The sequence below is a fragment of the Heterocephalus glaber genome, unplaced genomic scaffold (genome assembly GCF_053883595.1).
Source record: "Heterocephalus glaber isolate CG9 unplaced genomic scaffold, H.glaber_assembly_v1.0 deba00001463, whole genome shotgun sequence".
NCBI lineage: Eukaryota > Metazoa > Chordata > Mammalia > Rodentia > Bathyergidae > Heterocephalus > Heterocephalus glaber.
This window is the reverse complement of record NW_028258310.1, coordinates 18,335,641-18,357,804: the sequence shown is the minus strand read 5'-3', so window position 1 is coordinate 18,357,804 and position 22,164 is coordinate 18,335,641. Positions and strand designations below refer to the sequence as shown.

Genomic DNA, 22,164 nt, shown 5'->3' with positions numbered 1-22,164 from the left:
GAATATCTGGTAGGAATGGAAACTAGGGATCTGGGGAGCTTAAACTAGTACCTTGTCCACGTTTGCTTATGGAGTGGTGCTGCTTTATCAAGTAAAGGAGAGACAAAGCAAGGGGTTGGGGGATTGGTGTTTTGAAAGCCAAGAATACCCCTCCACTTGGCCACCAGGCTGGTGCCTAGTACATCATGCAGAGATGAAATCTGAGGTTTTATGATCTGTTTCATCATAATCAATTCTGAGCAAGGCTTTATTTCCAGGGTACTTTTTTTTTGAGACAGGGTCTCACTATGGAGTTCACTGCAATCCTCCTGCTTCAGCCTCCCAAGTGCTGGGATCACAGGCATGTACCACCACGCCCAGCAAGAATACTGTTGACATAGGAAAAATATAACTCCTGGCCTGACAGATGTCAAATGTGCTGAGTTCATGGTCTTACAACATCAAGGAATGAAGTCATGAACCAAAGGAGGAGGTTAGAAAAGTTTTGTTGGGAATATGAGTTTCCAGGAGGGGTCCTGAGTGTGTGGCCACAGAGGCCCTTTATCAGGGGTAATTCATACAGCAAAGTCACAATGTGGGTACAATGTGGGTCCAACTACAATCAGCCTATAGGATCACAAGTATGGCAGCTTAGCTAACATTGATCCAATAGGGAAACAAGTCATGTGGCAAGGGTGCATGGAAAGAACAAAGGTATTTTGGGAAGGGAGGGCAGTATGGGCCCAAATGTTCTGGTCCCCACCTGTGCGCCTGATGCCTGTCTGGGCCCACTGGGCCAGAGGGTACTAACTGCAGTCGAATCTCAAGTTGCTGTTCACCTCTCAGGCCTGGCTACTGCGGCCCCATCCTGAGGCCTGGTTCTCCTCAGATATGCTGATGTCTTCATTTCTTGTGCTGACTTCCTCAAGGGCCCAATCCTCCTCTGACTGCATAGTAATTCTGTCTAAGTTACCTGTCTCTAATACTATCCCAACTCATATAGCCACTCATGTTAGTAGTGTTAGCTTTCCATTACTGTAACAAATACCTGAGACAATCAACTTTCAGAAAGGAAAGTTGATTTCTTTGACTCATAATTTCAGAGGTTTCAGCCCATAGTCTGTTGGCCCCATTGTGATGGGGAGGCAGCTCATCACGGCATAGCAAAACTACTCTTCTCATGGCTGGGGTCTGGAAAAGAAAAACAGGAAGACTGATTCCACAGTTCCTTTTAAGAGCACACCTCCAATGACCTAAAATCTCTCAAACCTTCCAGTAAGTCTCCCTTCTTTTTTGAGAAAGGGTCTCACTATGTTCCTTACACTGGTTTTGAACTCCCAGGCTCAAGTGATCCTCCTGCCCCAGCCTCCTGAATAGCTAGGACTACAGGTGTACACTATTGTGCCAACTTTTTTTTTTTAAAGCTCCACCCCTCAATAGTGCCATACTGGGACCACACCTTCACCACATGGGCTTTGGGGGATCATTTAAGATCCAAAAGGAGGATTTAGCTCAGTGGCACTGCACCTGCCTCACAAGTGCAAGGTTCTGAGTTTGATCCCCAGTACCACATACACACACAAAAAAGATTCAAGTACAGCACCACCCCCTTATACCACTGCTCGCTCCAGAGGAGGGATTTGGCCTCAAAGGGTCCTATCTTTGACTCTATCTGTGGGCTTTGGTATTGATGATGTTGTCATAAATAAATATCCCCTCTTCCGGCATAATGCTAAAGAAAGAGTGCTGAATAATTTTGCCAGGATTTCCACCGTAATTTTTGAACTAAAGTTTTATTTCCTGGCCCTCCTGTGCTCTTATTTAGAGATGGAGATTCACTCTTGTACTTTGCCTGGGGCCTGCTCCAAGTCCCCTGGCCAGAGTTCCCTGGAGACCCATAGGAACTGGCATGCGTGCCCACAAGCTGCTGCTCAGTTAAGCCAACATCAGCTTCTTCCAGTGGGGCTCCTGCAGGTGACTTCTCTTATGTGTCATAATGAACACATATTGCTTCTCCCTTGACACACCCCAAGCAGTGCAGAGCTCCTAGGTTTAGTGTTTCCCTTGTGTAATTTTGTTTCTTATGATACTCCCTAAACACAGGGAGAAAACTAGCATCCTGGGAAATGTGAGAAACCCTTTACGAATATTGCTTTATGAATAAGCCTGGAGTTTAGAGGAGTTAAGCACCTTTCCTACTGTCCTTTTTCTTTATTCAAGGAGCTTACTAACTCAACTGGCTGGGACATTTTGTTCAGAGATGAGGAGCAGAGACTGTTTCCTTGTGGATGGACATTTTTCTGTTCTTCATTTCTTGGCCATCCACAATACCTTATAGAGAAGGGAAAAACAGTTTTCCTTCTATTCTTCTAAGTTCCAGGCTGGGGCCCCTTAGCAAAAGACATATTAACAGGAGAAAAGCAAGGAGAAGTTTAGTAACATGCATATCATATATACATGGTGATATAGGGGGAATAAATGTAACTCCCAACCTGCTGGATGCCAGATATGCCAAGTTTGTGTTTCTCAAAATCGAAGAATGAATTTTCAAGAACAATGGAGGTCAAGAATAGGAAAATCTATTGTGAGAGATAGCTCCTGAGAGACAGGAGGGACCTGAAAGTGGGTTGCCAAGAAACCCACTTTTTGGAGTTTTTTTTTTTGTTTTTCAAAGCCACTTTTTTTTTGGTACTGGGGATTGAACTCAGGTCCTTGTGCTTTTGAGGCAGGCCGCGGAAACGCTGAGCTAAATCCCTGGCCCTCAAACCCACTTTTTAAAGGAAGTTTTATAGAGCAAAATCATGAGGTGGTATAAAATCACGAGGCAGGTACAACGTGGTTCAAAACTATGATCAACCAGTAACATTACAAGTATAGCTGCTTAGGTAATATTGATCTAATGGGGAAGCAGGTCACATAGCAAGTGAATATGGAAAGAACAAAGAACTTTTTAGGAAGGGGTGGATTAGGAGGTCTTGGTCACCCACCTGGGTGACTGATGTTTATCTAGACTGTATTGGACCAAGCGATACCACTTATCTTTTTGGGGAGGTATGTAGGCCATCTTTATCTTGAGGCCTTCTCTGTAACAGATATACCTCTAACCATAGTTGTGATGGGTTTTCATCCTCTGTACTGACTCTTTAAGGGGCCTAGTGCTGTCTGACTCTCTGTAATATTTTTACTTAATTTTAGCTGTCTCTAATAATGGGAGATACACAGGGGAATGAGTAACTCTCAGAGTTGATTTAGAATTCAGGCTTAAATACCATCGTCAGCTGTATCCAAAAGGAGGGGTTGGGAAGATAAGTTATAGGAAGGTGACCAGGAAAAACAGAATAAACAAAAATAAGGTTTGTTATGCACATTTCAGATAGTGATTTCATTGATAAGTGTTTCTTGTGATTTAGAGCACCCCTCTCTTCCTGGTAAGGAAAAGGACATACCCTTGAAGATGGAAATTTCCTCTGTAGATATAAATTTTCCTTACAAAACCATCACTTGTATGTTTCATAGTTTTTCCTGTGTCTACTGGTTCTCAAAATAATCAGCTCAAGATAATCTTCATGTGAAAGAGCCATATTTTGGGGTGGCATATTCTTAAGTATACAGAGAACAGTAAGCCATTTGTCAGAAGAAGGATTACTCAGAGATTTTTATGGGATCTCCTCCTATGGTTGCACAGGTTGTATACTGTCCAGATACAGAGTGGGAGGTATCATTTGCACATACAACACTATGATGGCCATCTCTGGAGTTGGTACACCAATTTGCACAATCAAAGGTGGCAGCCCACATGGACAAACTATAGCATCACTCCTGGGAGGAGGGAACCCCAAACTTAAAGTATATATTCTGCTTAGGATAGAGAGATTAGTTTTAGCATATTTTTAATTTCTGTCTTTTTTCATCTTTATAATTAAATGTTAAGCTGAGCGTGGTGGAGCAGCTGTATTCCTGGCTACTCAGGAGGCCAGGTCCAGACAATCAAGAATCTGAGCCCAGCCTGGGCAACATAACAAGACGCTATCTCAAAATAAAAGAAAAAGAAAAAATTAAATGTTAGTGATGACTCTTAGAAGAAATCTCTCTATTGAGAAGCTAGAAAGAAAGAAAGACAAAGAAAGAAAGAAAAAGAGAGAAAGAAAGAGAAAAAAAGAAAGAAAAAGAAAGAGGAAGGGAGGAAAGGAGGAAGGGAGGAAGGGAGGGAAAGAAAGAAAAATTTTTCTATTGGTCTTAGTGACATTGGATGGGGTCTGAGAAGGTCCCCCAAAGAGGAGATGGGAACCTCATCTTAGCCTGCCAAGTAGGTTCTTGACTTGTGTCACAGAAAATTTTAGAATGTGTGAGAGGCATAGGCAGATTATTAGGCAGAAGTTAAAAATAAAGGAGAATAGGAAAAGAATTCCAGCTTGAGCACCTGGAGGGGCATTCTCTGATTCAGGGATTCAAACTGGCCTATCACAAGAAAGGCACCAGTTTTATGGGGTGCTGAGGTGGACTCAGGTCTGGTTGACCATTATCTCAGTCCTGGTTTCATAGCTGCAGAGGAATCCTTATGGCTTGAGGAGCAATTCAGTTCCCATGGGATGATTGTCTTTGGCTGGGAGTGGGGCTGCTGTAGTTCTCATCATGGCATAATTGCTTCTTCTCGGGAGGTGATCTCATCATGGGGTGGTCTGCAAAGCTCTGCCTTTCCTGGAACTAGCAGGGTGATTGTAGGTTTGGGGACTCCTAGGCATCACTCAAGGGAGCTCTGGAACTGGACATTGTAAAAAGCTGGCAATTAGGTAACCCCTCAATCCTGGAAATTATTTTAGTTACTCTTAAATTGTTGTCCACAGCATTGAAGGGGGATGAGATAGACTAGGTAAATTTAGGGCTAATAAACCTTGTAATGCATATATTCCTTAGGTGATTGAAATGCCTATGTGTAGAACTGAGCAGGGATCTGACCCAGGGCTTTAACTGTAATAAGATAATAAGTTTCCTTTCTACTTATTGTTATTCCTTCTACCTTACCTCACTTACATCATGTCTCATTTTATCACCTCAGGGTCACTCTCAATTATATAACTAATTAGGCCTCCATTTTAATTGTATACCTACTTTATGGTGCACTTGTAACACATATAACTTAATTTTTGTGTTAATCTTATTCCTGGTGTTATTTTAATTCTAATAGGACCTACTATACTCAGCTCTGCCTGACCTGTTTCCGTCACTTCCGAATAATGCCATCAAGTTATGACCTTATTAATCCATGTGATGAAGTTAGACTCCTCATGATTCAATCATTTTCCAGAAGTCCATCAGCTGGTCTTTCGGGGTCATTGTATAATCAAACTCATAACAAGGGACAAACAAAGGTTTTTCTGTTATGCAGAGAAAATCTCCCAGGTAGCAGTCTCCAGAAAACCTCCTGCGATAATCTGTCTGGACAGATGTATGACCCCTAACCTCTTCCTGTGATAAGATCTTTAGTGTAGGAAGAAAGTAAGGAGGAAGAGGAGGGAGGCCTCAGAGAAGGTTCGTTAGCAGCCACTTCTCCTACAGGTACAAATCTCCCCTCAAACGGACAGCTTTTCAGAGCTATTCCTGTTTCTTCGGGTGCTCTGAATAGTCATCTTGGCCTATTTTGATCTCCCTAGATAGCAGTGCTAAATTTTGCTGAATGAAAGGATCAGTTGTATTCCAGTAGCAAGAAGGTAAACCAAGGAATCAGGAGTCCTATGCGGGATTGCTATTTGATTAAACCTTTTCCTCTCACTCAACTTTTTAAATAAAAACCATTTACCTGCCTATATTTTAGGATCTTTTCTAGATCCTTATCCTCCTTTCTCATTTCCTTCCCTTTCTAGTAGGTCTTCTACATTACTCTTAGGTTTAAATTCTCGGTTCAAGCCCTTAGCAAAGAGCTTTTGTCTTACTACTAAGCTAAAGGTTGGCAAACTACTGCCTGAGGAGCAGATTGAGCCCACTGTTTTTTTGTGTGTGGCCTGAGAGTTAAGAGTTTTTACATTTTTAAATATTTTTAAAATGAAGGATAATATTTCATGACATGTGAAAGTCATATGAAATTCACATTGAAATGTCCATAAATGAAATGTTATTTATTATTATTATTATTTTTTAATGAAATGTTATTAGAACAGAGCTGTCTTAGTCCATCTGAAGCTGCTATAACAGAATACCAGAGTCTGGGTAATTTGTAAGAATTTTTTTTCTCACAGCTCTGGAAGCTGGAAAATCCTATATCCTTTCTTGCTGAGTCATTTATCACAAAAGGAAAGAGGGCAAGAGGAGCCAGAATTCAGTTTTATATTAACTCACCCTTGCAATAACTAACTTACTCCCCAGATTACAATATTAATTCGTTGTGATGGCAGAGCCTTCATGACCTAATCATCTCTTAACATAAGGTGCATCCGTTTTTCCTACAAATGACTTAAATAAAATAAAACATTTTAAAAGGACTGGGGATGTAGCTCAGTAGTAGAGTACTTGCCTACCATGTGTGAGGCTCTAGGTTTAATCCCCAGTACCCAAAAAACAGAACTGGACATGTGTTTACTATCTTTTCTTTTTCATTGTAAAGACCCAAAGGTTGGCACTGACCCTTCTATGTTCTGTTTTTCCTTCCCTGAACAGAGCAGTGCTCATATTTTAGACAAATTCTCACATTTTAAACAAATTTGCTTTTTGTTTTCCCCACTCCTACATGAGCAAGTGATGTAAATTTCCCGATTCTTCATCTGCAGAATGAGTTTGTGCTGAGGATTAAGGAGATGGTGTGTGCCTGGGTCCAAGACCAGAAACAATAGCAGCAATTATCAGTGGATAATTTATTTGTAATATGAAGATATTCTTTTTGGCCCTAATGAAACTCATGGAGATGTAGTGAGAATTAAAAGAAGTAGTCAGAAATGAAACTGCTTGGTTCAGCGCAAAGATTAGCTGGGAAATTTCAAGGCCTCAAAGGAGATAGATGTTAGGCTAACAAGGCTCTGAACAAATTTTACAAACACTTCTTGGATACTTACTGAGCTCAGCAGTGCCTAGGTCAAGCCTCAAGTGAACTTGAAAGATGGATGACCACATCTATCCTAGAAATTTTTATCTAAATTGGAAGGAGGGGCAATACGAACTTGAGCTATGCTCTTACTTGTCTGTGTTTCACCTTCTCTCAGGATTCGTGATTCAGAGTCAGCAATTCACATAAAAAACATTGCACATGGAAAGTATTAGTTATTCTGTGGGGAAATAAGTTTCTAAGTGTGGCAATCTGAAAGTCATAGCTTTCTCTATGGAAACTCTCTTGACAACATCCTGAGATGAAACCAAAGTACAATTTTTACAGGTTTGAACTATCTTCTCTGTCCACGTGGCTTGTACAGGGCTTGGATCCTGAGTACAAGAAATTCAGATATCCCCTTCTTTGGACAGTTCGCTTGCCAACTGCAGCCGTTAAATAGCAGTGACTCACTTTCTTAATTCTCCAGTTTATCCACCCATTGAATCAGGTCAAATAATCTCAGTTTTCTTATGAAAGGATTTGGAGAATTCAGGGGAAAAAAAAAGAGAGCAAAGTCTTTACTGTCAGTACCAAACATTTTAGTTGAGGATATTGGAAAAGAAGGACAGGAAGATGGGCACTTAGAGAGAAACTTTCTTTTGCTTTTGAGAGAAAATATCCTGTTATTTATACTGTGATAAATAAGTACATGTGTCCACATTCTAGGGATATGTAGATATTGAGGGAGAAAGTAATTTAGGAAAGAAATAGGAAAGGCAGCAACTTCTTTTTCCAGAAAACCCACAGCACTGCTGACACACATGAAGATGGCAGTTGGTTCAATGGCCATATGTGGCAGGACAGACATATTCCTCTCAATTCTTTCTTATATGTAAATTTAGACAATCTGGACAAAGAGGCCTGGATTTCTATTTTCCACTGATGATATTTTTTTTAAATTCCAAGTTAGACTTTTCCTCCCTTATATAAGAACACAAGGAAGGACATTTACGTTTGTTTGATGCATTGAACCTTATTACATTTAAAGGTTGTTTTTCTGGGTTAAAAACAACGAAGAGTGAGAACCCTCTCAGAATAAGGAGACCTGACAGCTTGGCATGTGTCTGAATTTGTTCATCTCCCAGCATGTACATGGGTGAGTCAAACATTTGAAAATAGGGATAGATATGTAGGGGTCTGGATGCTGATGGAGCCCTCAGAGGGAGGAAGATAAACATCTAGAATTTTTATGGATTACAATTTGCTCCTATATATGGAAACCTCAGGGTGTTTCAAAACATAGCTTTGTTTTAAAATATATAGTTAAATAAACTTGAAAATTACAGCACAGGCCTGTATTTCCAGCACTCTGGGAGGCTGGGGCAGGAAGATTGAAAGTTTGAGAACACTCTGGGCATTTAGCAACTTATTAAAACCCTGTTTCAAAATAAAAACACAAAAAAGGGCTGGGGATGTAGCTCAGCATAAAGACCTTGGGTTTAATCTTCAGTACTGGAAAGGAAGGAAGGAGGGAAGGAAAAAAAGAAGGGAGGAAGGAAGGAAGACAGAATGAACAACCCAACAAGCAAAGATAATCATAAGTATTAATACCAAGTCCAGATTACCAACTTACAAAAGAAATCAAGAAAGAATGGGCCAGGTGTAGCGTGGCACACCTGTAATCTCAGCTACTTGTGAGGCTGAGGCAGAGGGCAGCAAGTTCAAGTCTTGCTTGGACGACTTAGACTTTGTCTCAAAATAAATAAAAGAAGTGGGGAGTGTAGCACAAGGGTAGAGTGCCTCTTAGATCCCTCGTAGAAGAGGAGGTGGAGCAGTAAGGGGAGGAGGAATAGATGAAATGGGAATTGCAACAAGGTTCAAAGATTGAAGGATGACCCATCCCCATATTGGACATGTAGCTAGCAGCAATTGCAGATGGCTGGATTGATAAGAAACATACCCTGAATGTGGCATGAACCTGTATTGTGCTAGATGTCATCGGTAAGACAACAGACAACTACTGTCTTCATAAAACTTACTAAATTATAATAATAATAACTAAATAGTTGCATGACACAGTTAAGAAAGCTGGCTTAAAGGGCTTGCATTTCAACTTCACCCTTTGCTAGCCCTGTGTTACTGGATAAAGCATTTCATCTCTTCAGGCTCAGTTTCCTCATCTGCAAAACATTGATAATTGTGTCTCCTTCGTGGCAGCCATGCCAGCCTTCTTCCAGTTCCCCCACAGGTCAAGCTCTCTCTCTTGTCACTACCTTTGCTTACTTATGGTCCTGCTTCCTGTAAAGCTCTCTGGCACGGCTTTTTTTTTGTACTGGGGATCGAACTCAGATCCTTGCGCTTGTGAGGCAGGTGCTGGAACCACTGAGCTTAATCTCAGGACCCACGGCTGTCTTTCAAAGTTTGACTTTCATGTCTTCTCAGGAAGGTTTGTTCTAGAAAATATGGTTTCTATATCCACCCATGAGGCTGCTACTTTGCTAAAGGGTTGAATAAACATTCAGCTGCTATTATAGATACTCCCCTCTAACTAGGATTTAGGATGAGCAAACTTTTTCCAGTCAGCAAGCATTTTAGGGTTTGCAGGCAGGCTATCCTAAGCCAAAGGGCGCATCCGTGTTCTAATAAAACTTCATTCGTAGACACTGGATTTGGCCCCTGCCCTGTGCTCGGCTGACCCCTGACCTACGAGGATGGCAGTTAAGGGAGTAGATAAGAATCTAGCTCTGACTGCCAGACTGCAGGGCTCAGGTCGCCGCCGTGGGACACTGCCAAGCTCCAAAGCGCTCAGACTGCAGCGGCGGCGCGGGTCTGGGGCGAGGCCGGGCGGGCGGGGCGGGGCCAGTCGGGGGCGGGGCGGTGAGGCTGCGTCTTCGTCGTTCTCTTCGTCGTCCCCGCCTCCTCCCCAGGGGCCGCGGCGGAGCTCGGCGGTGGCGGCGGCCCTCGCAGCTTGAAGAGAGCGTCTCTCCGAGACCCGCAGCCTTCAAGACCCGCCCTTGGGGCATCCTCCTCAAGCCCCCCAGTTCTGCCCGGCCGCGGCGCCCGCACCCCTCAGCCCGCTCACTCGCGCGCCCGCCTTCCCTGAGCCCGGCTGCGCCATGGCGTTGGCGTTGGCCGCCTTGGCGGCGGTGGAGCCGGCCTGCGGCAGCCGGTACCAGCAGGTAAGCAGCGCCCGAGTCCAGGCCCGGACTCTGGACCCCCGGGCCGCCGCCCCGCCCTGCCCTGCCCGCCGGCCGCTTCCGGCCTCCTCTGCCACGGTCAGCTGGACACCGGGCTGGAGGCCGCGCTGGGCCTGGGCGCGCCGGGCGGGGTTCGACGGCGCTGCGTCCCTCCGTGCCCCCGGGCGACACGGGGCGGTGAAAACGCGACTCTGGGCCTCACTACCCGCTGTGCATGGAGGGGCCGAGTCCCGAGCCAGAGCTCGCGGTTCTCTGGAGGCATCGCCCTGGGGGCCTTTAGTTTTCCCCTTTCCCCCTTGGTTTGATGTCTTGGAAAGAAAGGAAGAAAGAAGAAAAACGTGAAAGGGAAACTGGGTGGTGAGAAAAGATTAAAATCGCTGCTACTGTCTCCGACAGCTCCCCTGATCGAGATTCGATTACTCGGGGTTTCAGAGCCCCGTCTGCTGGTCGAAACCCGTCCCCCTCGCCTCAGTTTTAACACAAAAGTCAGAAATAAAGCGAGAGACAGCCAGCAGTTTGCAGTGAATTTGGCTGGGTTGATGCCCTGCAATCTGGAGCTACGGTGAAGCCGCAGGGCGTATGCCTGGGTGTATTTTAAACGCTTGGGAGTGACGCTTTAAGAGATGTAATAGCACTGCTAAGGGGAAATGTATAGGGAATGATTGGATTATTACCTTGGGTGTGATTTGTAAATTGAGGCCCCAGGGAAAGAAGCTGCTAGTTTTACTCCCCGTCTGTGCAGGCTTTTCCCCTAGAAATTTAGAGAGACCTGCAGTTTCTAGAGGTATTAATCTAACATATTGTAATTATGGGAATTTAGCCAGGTAGTAACTAATTTTGCTAAGAATCACAAATAGGTGCTCGTGTTGTGTCGTGTTCAAAATCCTTCCGGTTTTGCGTACATGTTAATCCTGCCTTTATGAAATCAAATGTCCTCTGTTAAAGGAGCTACATTTCTTTTTATGTCTTAGAAATAAGGGAAAACAGTCGGTTAAAACATGTAGATTAACCTGGTGTGGTCAATTACTGGTTTTGCTGTTTTAGGCCGTCTGTTGCTGCGTTATAATCCGGCATGTTCCCCGCCTATCTCGGACCCACAAAATGACTAGTTAAGAATTTAGTTTCTTGGTTTCATAAACACATTTAAAATTGTGGCGATGCAGTCTAATCCTTAGATCACCACAGCCCAGGATAGCGTATGCTTTTTTGTATGACCTTGGACAAGAATCTGGGTTTTTCCTGCTTTAATAAAACAGAATCACAGATGTCACTTAACTGTCATCAAGGTATTGAATTATCTGTACCTCCTAGTGCCATCTGACTAATTATTTTCCCCCAACTTGGATAAGGCAAACAAAAGCTGTGGTTTTTCTTTGTACTGCCATCTTCTTGAGCTATTGGGTAATGCTGATATACTCTCAGAATACAGAAAATTTGTTGGAGTGTCAACATTATGGATTCCTTGGTGTAGTGTTTAGTAGCTTTTACTTATAATTAAGGTATGTCAAGTGTGGGCCATTTTATTTTAACCTTTTAAAAATAATTATTTTAGGGGCCGGGGATTTAGCTCAGTGGTTCCGTCACTTGCCTTGCAAGCGCAAGGACCCGAGTTCGATCCCCGGTACCAAAAAAAAAAAAAAATTAAATAAAAATAAATAAATAAAAATAATTATTTTGAATAATTTTCAATAAAAATTAAAGAAATCTTCCTAAATTGTAAAAATGAGTCAGAAAACTTGCTGTAACAAAGATCTATCAGCCATAGATAACCAGAGTTAATATTTTTATGTATAATTCTTGAGGACTTATAGCTATGTAAATATACAGAACTATAGATCTGTACTACATTTGTACAGATAAGGAAAGCTAATATTAGTTTACTATGTACTAATCACAGGTGGTTTATATCTATTTTTTTAATTGAATCCTTACAGAAACCTTTTTTTTTTTTAAGTGTAGAAAAATTTATTGGGGAATAGGAATGGGGAATAAGGATAGCTCCTGAGAGACAGGAGGGTTCCCAAGTGAGTTGTCAGTGACCCCACTTCTCAGAGGAAGTTTTATAGAGCAAAGTGAGGGGTGGGTACAACGTGGGTAAAAACCATAATCAGCCAATAAGATTACAAGTATAGTTGCTTAGATAATATTGACCCCACTAACAAGGGTATATGGATGACATCATTAGCCTGGGTCAATAATCTGTAGTCTTAGTCTTCTTAGTTGTTTTTTTTCTTTTCTCTTCTTAGTTTTAGTGTTAGTGGTATTAGTCCTAGTGGGTGGGTGAGGATGGCCCACCGCAAGTGAGATAATGGTCTGTAAGGGAAATCCCGGAAGGGTGGTAGAAATAATCTCAAGCTTCTGTTCATCCCTTAGGGAAGCATGCAGATCTGGGCATTGTGACTTTAATCTTCTTCAGGTGCGTCCCCAGTCACAGCTTCTGTGTTTTCTGATCTTCTGCATTGACTTCCTTGAGGGCCCATTCCTGCCTGACTGCCTACAATATTTCTACCTAACTTAGCAGTCTATATCATTCCCCCCTCTGAAAAGGTACCCCTAACTGCAGTTAGGGGAGAAGGGGCATAGTTTGTATGTAACTGCTTGGAGCTGAGAAGGGTTGATGTGAGGGAGACTACAGTCAGGGACCCTTTCCAGCGAGCTAATCTAATGAGCTTCAGATGTCCTGTTGTAGGTTACGAGTTAGGAACTTTCTTTATATAAGGTCGATCCTGTGGATCCTGGTAAAAGGAGTCTACCACTTTTGTCTTTGGTTCCATCTATATTATTGTTTGGAGTTTGGCAGCCTCAGAGTTGTGGGATCCTGTAAAAAAGGTTCCCTCAGGTCTGGGTCCTCATTGACCTTGGAGGGCCAGGGCCAAATATTGGCCATCCTCTTAGCCCAGTTACTGTTCTAGTTCTGGTCTCCAAACTTTAGTTGTTGAACACCCAGAAGAGATTAGTGACATTAGTAGTGCAATAGGAGCAATGAATTTAACTATTATAATTTTATTTGGACATTAAGCACTTTTGAAATAAAGTACATTTAGAGGACTGTTATTTCTTATCAGCCATGGTTGTTCTAGTAGTTGAATCCCTCCATCCAGTGATCTCCATAGGAGCTCCAAATGATACAGGAATGATATAAGGGAAATAAACGTAGCTCCCAACATGCTAGATGTCAGATACACTGAGTTCATGTTCCCTGAAGTCGAAGAATGAATTTGAAGAAACAGTGGAGGTTAAGAATAGGAAAATTTAGGGCCCGGGATTTAGCTCAATGGCACTGTTCCAGGCTCCCAAGCACAGGGTCCTGAGTTTGATCCCTGTACAAAAAAAAGTAGGAAAATGTATTGGTGAAAAGGAATGTGGAACAAGAATAGCTCCTGAGAGACAGGAAGGGTCCCGAATGGGTTGCTCCTTACAGAAACCTTTTGAGTGAGGATTTGTTTTCATAATGGTAAAGTCAGGTTTAGTAACTTTTTGCTCAAGGTCACAAAGCTGCTAAGTTGTCATTATAAAGATGACCTTATCTACTTGAAATACAGGTGTGATCCAAATACAGGAATGTGCTTTAGCAGATACTACATATATGTGCATATGTATTCTCATGCACTCATACATATAGCACATCTTTATATGCTCATGTGCAGTTACATGGGTTCCTGGTCATACTTGCACACACTTTTGTACATGTGTCCATGTGTATCGTGTTCTCAGATACTTGCATTCACAAATTTGCATGTGTGCATTCTTGCACACATCTGTACAAAGGGACACAATCTAGATGTATAATAAAGTGGGTTTTTATATATATATTTTTTGTGGGGGGTACCGGGAGTTGAACTCAGGACCTTGTGCTTTGGAGGCAGGCAGCGGGCACCACTGAGCTAAATCCCTGGCCCCGGTCTTTTATTTATATATATATATATATATATATTTTTATATATATATATTTTTTTATATATATATATATATATTTTTTTTTGAGACAGGGTCTTGCTATGGAGTTCAGGGTGGCCTTGAACTCACCGTATAGCCCAGATTGACTTTAAACTCATGGCGCCTCAGCCTCCCAAGTGCTGTGTGCCACCACACCCCGCCTTTCTTTTCTTTTGAGGTAGTCTCACTATGTTGCCCATGCTTGTCCTAAACTTGTGGATTTGGAAAATAATCCTCCTGCCTCAGCCTCCCAAGTTCTAGGACTACTTAGGCACATGCCACCCTCCCTGACTTGTAGCAGATATTTTTAATATCTGCACAATATGTAAATGTATGGCTGAACCATACAAATTTAATAATTTGCCCATTGGTGATTACTAACAATGTTTAAAATGTTTCATTTGCTAAGTTTATTTTTATTTTATTTTATTTTTATTTTTTTAGTACTGTACTGAGGATTGAACCTAGGACCTTCACACTGAGCTACAGACTTAAACCCTTTTCATTGTGAGACAGGAGCTTACTCAGTAGCTTAGGTGGGACTCAAACTTGTAATCCTTCTGCCTCAGCCTCCTCAAATTTTAGGATTACAAGTGTGCACCACCGCACCCAACTCACTTTCCTTTATAAATTTCTAGGTGTGACAGTATTTGCTTAGGGAATATTTTTTTTTTTTTGGTACCAGGGATTGAACTCGGGACCTTGCATCTTCCAGCAGGTGCCAGAACCACTGAGCTAAATCCCTGCCCTGTGAATATACATATTTTAAAGGCTTTTGAATTATAGAATGTCATTGAATTGTCCAGGCAACTTGATAGCATGATACTCTCGTCACAAAAGGTGGACTTATATTTGATATGGTTAATCAAATTGAGGTGGTCCTCGAGCTGCATAAATGTAATGGAAAGTTGTACGTTTCATTTGTAAATGCAAACAGCTCTCTTTATGTGCACAACTTGAGCATAGTGACGGACTGGCCTCATAGGTTCCCTGTGGCATTTTTTTCCTTTTTGCATTCTGAAACTGAGACTGTGGAACCATGTGGAAACATTGTTTGAGAAAGGCTTAGGTGGTCCCAGAAACCTTTCATGTGTTGCTCTCTGAGGATAGGAATACTGGTTCATTCACTCTGGAACCTCTTTGCTTTATTGCAGTGCATCTTTTCTGTCATGAGTTTTGCCACTTCATCCCAGATGTTTTTAGATATTTGGATTTGAATCCAGTGTAAGTGGGTAATAACCTTTCCATATTTGTTGCAAAACAAAAGATTGTGCAGTTTGGGACTTAATCCATTGTCTGCTAAGGAAGCTGCTATTATGAGCATCACCAGAAAGCTTGTATTGTAGTCTGATGATGTTGTAGAGCAACTTTGGGGATAACTTTTGAGTTAATTCTCCCAGGTTTATGGAGGAACATTTTGATAGAGCTGAGAAAGAATTTCATATCTCTACCAGGTCACTCCATAGATGAAGTCCTGATCTTGGAAGAAGGGCTGAATAGTGCCCATATGAAATATACAGACATGTTTGTAGTTTTTTTTTTTTTTTAAGTTTCAAAAGTCATAATTATATCGTGGAATGATACAATTTACATGTTATAATGTTAAGATTTTTTTTTAGGTTACTTGCTGTATTTGTGGCCTATATGGTCAGTGATTAAAGAACTTTTAAAACAAAAGATACTGGAAAGATAAGTAAATTATTTCTTTGAAAATTCTTAAAAATGGTGGTAAAATACAGTCTGTCTCTAGAACATTTTTTTCCATACCAAACTGAAACACTGTACCCATTAACTCCATTCTCTTTGCTCTAGCTCCTGTTAACTACTATTCAACTCTAGAGACTTTTTGTAAGTGGAATCATTATTTTTCCTTTTATGACTAACTGCATTTATCATAATGTCTTCCAGGTTTGTGCATATCGTAGCAGGTGTCAGAATTTCTTTAAGACTCAGTAATATTCTGTTACATATTTATACTACATTTTCTTCATCCATTCATTGATTGGTAGCCACTTGGTTTGCCTCTACCTCTTAGCAGTGTGCATAATGCTGCTGTGAGTGTGAGTCTGGTTTTGACTCTTGAGTATATACCTAGAAGTGGAATTCTTAGATCATAAAGTAATTGTTTAAAATTGCTTTGAGAAACTACCATGCTGTTTTCCACAGTGGTTGCAGATTTTACAACCCTAGCAAAAAAGTGCACAAGGGTTCCAGTTTTTCCATGTTCTCAGCAACACTTGTTCTGTTCTATTTTGTGGATTTTTTGGTGTTTTGTTTTTGTTGTTTTCAGACAGGGTCTCACTACGTAGTCTATGCTGGCTTCAAACTCAAGAGCCTTCTCCCCCAGCCTCCTGAGTGCTGGGATTATAGGCATATGCCACCTCGCCCAGCTCTGTTGTATTTTTTTGATGGTAGCCATCAGATGGGTGTGAAGTGGCCTATATGGCCACTTGGAATAGTGATCACTTCTCTAAGGATTAGTGGTGTTGAACATCTTTTTGTTCCATTGGCATTTGTATATCTTCTTTGGAGAAATGTCTGTTCAAGTCCTTTGCCTTTTTTTTAATTGAGTTTTTATTTTGTAGGTATAGATTTATTTCTGAGTGATACTTATATTTTTAAATTTTTGTTGTAGGGATTTCAAACACATACAAAAATAGGATAGTAGGATAGTGTAGTAAACCTTAGGAATCCATCACCCAGTTTAAGCTGTTATCATCAAACAGCTAATCTTACTTCATTTGTACTCTGCACCATATTTTGAAGCAAATTCTAAAAATTATATATTTCTGCATGATGAAATAGCTTTTAAACATACTGTTAGATGAGGAATGTATCATGAGAGCTCTTTTGTAATCTCTTGGGAAATGGAAACAGGATTTGTGAATGTCATGAGCCACAGATCTGTAATTGTCCTATTTGATTTGACTCACTTCGTAAAAAGTAATCAGTTTTTTTGTTTGTGTTTGTTTGTTTGAGATAGGGTCTTGCTATGTAGTCCAGCCTGGACTCAAAAACACCAAGTAGTCCAGGCTAGCCTGGCGCTCTTAATCTTCCTGCCTCAGCCTTCTCAGTATTAAGATTGCAAGTGTGGGCCACCAGACCTAGTTTAGGAATGTTTTTACATTTACAGAAATGGTGAGGAGTCAGCATGGAATTTTCTTAACCACCACACCTCATTTCCTGTATTACCATATTACATTGATATGCTATACTTTTCATAATTATTGTTAAATAAAGTCCATACCTTCCTTATTCAGATTTTCTAAGGGTTGTTTTATAGTGGCTCTTTCTCTCTTTTTTTTTTTTTTAGGTGGTGGGGATGAAACCTATTGATTCCTAATTGCTAGGCAAGTGAGCTACCACTGAGGTATATCCCTAACTCCTTAATTTTTATGTAATGACCTTTTTCTGTTCCAGGATCCTATCTAGGATACCACATTACATTTAGTCATTATGACTCTTGGCTTGGATAGTTTCTCACAGTTTTCTTGTTTTTGATGATCTTGACAGTTTAGGATAGTACTGGTTCCAGTATTTGTAGAATATACTTCAATTGAAATTCGACTGATGTTATTCTCATTATTAGATCAGGGTGGTGGGTTTTGGGGAGGAAGATGACAGAGGTAAAATGCCATTCTCTTCACATGATATCAAGAATGCATGCTATTAGCCGCTGATGTTGCCTTAATCATCTGGCTAAAGTAGTACTAGTCAGGTTTCTCTTCTAGCAAAGTGTGCTGTCTTTTCTTTTTTTTTTTGGTACCGGGGATCGAACTCGGGTCCTTGTGCTTGCGCAACTGGTGGCGAAACCACTGAGCTAAATCCCCGGCCCTGTTCTTTCTTTTCTTAACATACTGTACACTGTGGGAGGAAGTCATTATATACAGCCCAGACATAAGGAGTGAGGAGTTAATACTGAAGGTAGAATACAGTAGTATTTATACAAATTGTTTGGAATTTTGGTTCATGTCTCTTCTCTATTCAGTCATTTATATCTGTATGGACTCATAATTATTTGGGGCCATAATACCACTTTCTTTTCTTTCTTTTTGGTATCAGGGATCGAACTCTGGACCTTGCGCTTGCAAGGCAGGCACTGGAACCACTGAGCTAAATCCCCAGCCCAATACCACTTTATTTTCTTGCTCAAATTGGTCCAGATTTGGCTTTGGGAATTCTTTCAGTTGGTACTTGTGTCCTTTTGACAAAACTCCATCGTTGTGTTTTGAGTGTGTGTGTGTGTGTGTGTTTTAAAATACCTTCTTCTTGTTATCAGATTAACCTTGTGTGTTTCGTACTGTCTTAGAATCAGGCATTTTTTTCTAAGGAGCCTTGGTTCCTTATATTGGAGAATGATGTAGAAACCAGATGTCCATTCCTTGCTAATGAGGTGTCCTTGCTTCTAAGCCTTCTAAGTAAATAAAGCAGGGAAATGCATATGTATATATTAAATTTGTAGATGTATTTGTCTATAGATCTCTTTCTCTCTTTGCCTGCCTGCCTGCCTTTTTCCTTCTCTTCACTGAGAAGTGAATCCAGCACCTTGTGCATGCCACTGAGCCACACACCCAGCCCTGTAAATATGTCTGTCTATCTAAACATAAGCTTGTGGTAATATCTCTGATTCTAATTCATTACCACATAGCTCACTGTACCCTACTCCTTATTATCTGTAAACTCCCAACAGTGAGAAATTTGGCTCCAACCATCTGGGCTCCATTTATTTAATTCTTCTGTTCTAAAATACATGTGTAGTGGTACGTTAGCTCATACCGCCATGGGACACAGTCTCATTACTAGAGGACAGGACATATATACAGTTACAGACTACTCATTTCCAGAATTACTTAGATCAGTACCTTTCCCTCTGACCTCTTGAATGAGGTTGTTTCATATGGTAGAGTTGTACTGTTACATTCTGCATACCATTTTGAGACTTCCTACCTGTCTAATTGGATTTTTTAACAATTGGATTCAATAAGATTTACTCTGTGCTATGAAGTTCTGTAGGTTTTGACAAATGCACAGTATCTCTTTTCCCCTTGCTTTTTAAACAATGTATTTTAAGAAAAATGTTAAGAATGATTTTTTTTCTTTTCCAGGTGTCATGTTAATGATCATATATACTTTTGTATATATCCTGATAATCAAACCCAGAGCCTTGCACATTCTAGGCAAGTGCTGTCCCATTGAGCTACATCCCCTGCCCCTCTTTAAGTACCTTTAAAAGAATTTACATTGCCCTTTACACATTTTGATGAAATTTTGTGGATTAGGGGATCAGCAGTAATAGTCACAGTATTTTGAAACTTATGTTATATAGCATCTAAACTTTTATACACAATTTTGCCTTAATAAACAGCCCCCCCCCGTTTCTTCCCTCCCCTCCCCTTCCCCACTTCCTCTCTTTCTTTGGTGGTACTGAAGATTGAAGCCCAGACCTTGCACATGTTAAGCACATGCTCTACTAGTGTGTTACATACAGGGTTTTGGGGGGCTTTTTTTGTACCGGGGATCGCACCCAGGATCTTGCACTTACAAGGCAGGCATGGTGCCACTGAGCTAAATCCCCAGCCCTACATACAGTTTTTGAAGTTTGTAATGTAGACTTCAGTATCTGGAAGTTTTATCTTGGGCCCTAATAGGGAGTGAAGAGAATATTGGACTGTTAAAACATTTAATTGATAATAGTCCCACCTCTGTCTGGAATTAACTTTGTGACTGTGGGCAAGAACACAGCTTTTCTAGCCTTGTTTTCTTTCATGAGATGAAGTACTTGGACACATTTTAGTTTGATGGTTCCTTCCATATTTATAATTGACTTTTTATGAGGCTTTGATCCACAGAGACTGCATTATAGTGATTTAGCAAATTTCATTCTTGCCTTTTTTTTGTGGTGTGCTGGAGCTTGAACCCTGGACCTTGTACATGCTGGATAAGTGCTGTACTACTGAGCTATTCCCCCATTCCTTTTCTTATTTTTTATTTTGAGGCAAGGTCTTACTAAAGTTTCCCAGGCTGGACTTGAACTTAAATCTCCCTCCCTTCTGCCTCTGAAGTAGCTAGGATAACAGGAATGCACCATTTTTTGCCCAATTAAATCAGTAATTCTTTTTTTTGGTACCAGGGATCGAACTCAGGACCTTGCGCTTACAAGGCAGGCACGGTGCCACTGAGCTAAATTCCCTGGCCCAAAATCAGTAATCTTAAAAATAAGAAAATACTGATTTTTAAAGCATTTTTACTTTTCTTTTCTTTTTAAGAGAAGCTGTCTTGGGCCGGGGATTTAGCTCCGTGGTTTTGCCACCTGCTGCGCAAGTGCAAAGGACCCAAGTTCAATCCCCGGTACCAAAAAAAAGAAAAGCTGTCTTTTTAATTTCTAGTAGCCTCCCATTAGTAGTTGCATTTTCAGAAGTTTAGAAAATCTGCTCATGTTAGTCTTGAAACAGCATTAAGTGTGATCTGAAGGTTATCTCCACCTTGGGGATCTTAACACATGATTGATGGTTAAGAGATTATTTTCAAAACTCTTGCCAGTGTAGCTGAATTGCATTTTCATACTGTGTTTTAAAGGTGCTTAAAATCAGTACTGCTCATTTATTCATCGGAGGCTAGGCAGCATGAATATTTACTGTTCAACATAGTGCTTCACTTTCTTCTCAGGTGCTTCAGTCAATAGAGGTGATCAGTTAGGCAATAGACCTTGTGAGCTTTACAGCCATCTTGTGCTAGCTCTTGCCAAAATGGCTTAGAGGGAAAGAAAAGACTAAGCTATGTTGGGCATTAAAGGTAATTGCCTTATTATATTGGCACCTACTGTTATTTGGGAGATAAAAATATCTTAATTTTTGGTGCTTCAATTAGGTATTTATTGATTTTGTGGTACTGGTGATGGGACCCAGGGCCTTTGCACTGAGCTACATCCCTAGCCAGCCCCTCCCTCCCTCCCTCCCCCCTCCCCCCTCCCTCTCCCTCCCTCTCCCTCCCTCTCTCCCTCTCTCCCTCTCTCCCTCTCTCCCTCCCTCTCTCTCCCCCTCTCTCCCTCTCTCCCTCTCTCCCTCTCTCCCTCTCTCCCTCTCTCCCTCTCTCCCTCTCTCCCTCTCTCCCTCTCTCCCTCTCTCCCTCTCTCCCTCTCTCCCTCCTCTCTCCTCTCCCTCTCTCTCTCTCTCTCCCTCCCTCTCTCTCCCTCTCTCTCCCTCTCTCTCCCTCTCTCTCCCTCTCTCTCCCTCCCCCTCCCCCCCCCCCCCCCCCGCTGGAGATAAAACCATGGACTTTCACATTACGCCACATCTCCAATCCCATTTTTATTTTTTATTTTGAGACAACAGCTTGCGAAGTTGCTCAGACTGAGCTCAAACTTGTGATTCTCCTGCCTTGGCTTTCCAACGTGCTGGCATCCTTCTTTCTTAATATCGTGTAGAAGGTACTCACTAAATACTTGCTGAATGACTCTAATCCAGAATAATTTATTGTATTGATATAATCAAGTGCTAAAATAATTTACGGTATGAGATGCTAGATAAAAGACATCATTTGGGGATGGACATTGAGAAGGAAGAGATCACCTAGTTATAGAAACTTCTAGGAAAGCTGAGATGAAACTTAAGCCTAGTCTTAGAGTAGTCTTTTTTTTTTTTTTTTTACTTAAGCCTGGTCTTTTTTTTTTTTTTCTTTTGGTACCAGGGATCCAACTTGGGTCCCTGCGCTCCCTGCACTCCCTGCGTTCCGCTGAGCTAAATCCCCAGCCCCAAGCCTGGTCTTAAAGGGATAAGTGTGATGTAGATGGGGGAGACAAGGATTTGGGGAGAGGAGTAGACTCATATAATTTGTTTTCCATGGAGAACTTGTAACATTTCCTAGCATGCATCATCTTCTCTGACCTGGTGGCCACTGCACATTCTATTTTTCTCTACCTGGAGTGCCCTTTTCTCCTACCTCACATGTTAGTTTAGGTTGGTTACCCTGCGGGGAGTTTGAGTACCCTTTCTCGATGTTAGGTTAATATTCTCTGAACACGATAAAGTTTTCCTTTTG

At 41.4% G+C, this 22,164-nt stretch overlaps 1 protein-coding gene across 3 annotated transcripts in view; it reads left to right on the top strand.

Moving 5' to 3' along the window:
• The window catches only part of Ndfip1 (Nedd4 family interacting protein 1), a 107,633-nt gene that overhangs the window by 48,290 nt on the left and 37,179 nt on the right, over positions 1-22,164 (top strand). Inside the window, exon 1 of one of the 3 annotated variants that reach the window (XM_004854313.2) lies at positions 9,758-10,173. The exons of the other annotated variants lie outside the window; for them this stretch is intronic. Within the exon in view, the coding sequence (XP_004854370.1) occupies positions 10,111-10,173 (63 nt within the window). The 5' untranslated portion in view covers positions 9,758-10,110. Of the gene's footprint in view, positions 1-9,757; positions 10,174-22,164 lie in introns of those variants that run through there. 3 annotated transcript variants of the gene reach the window in all.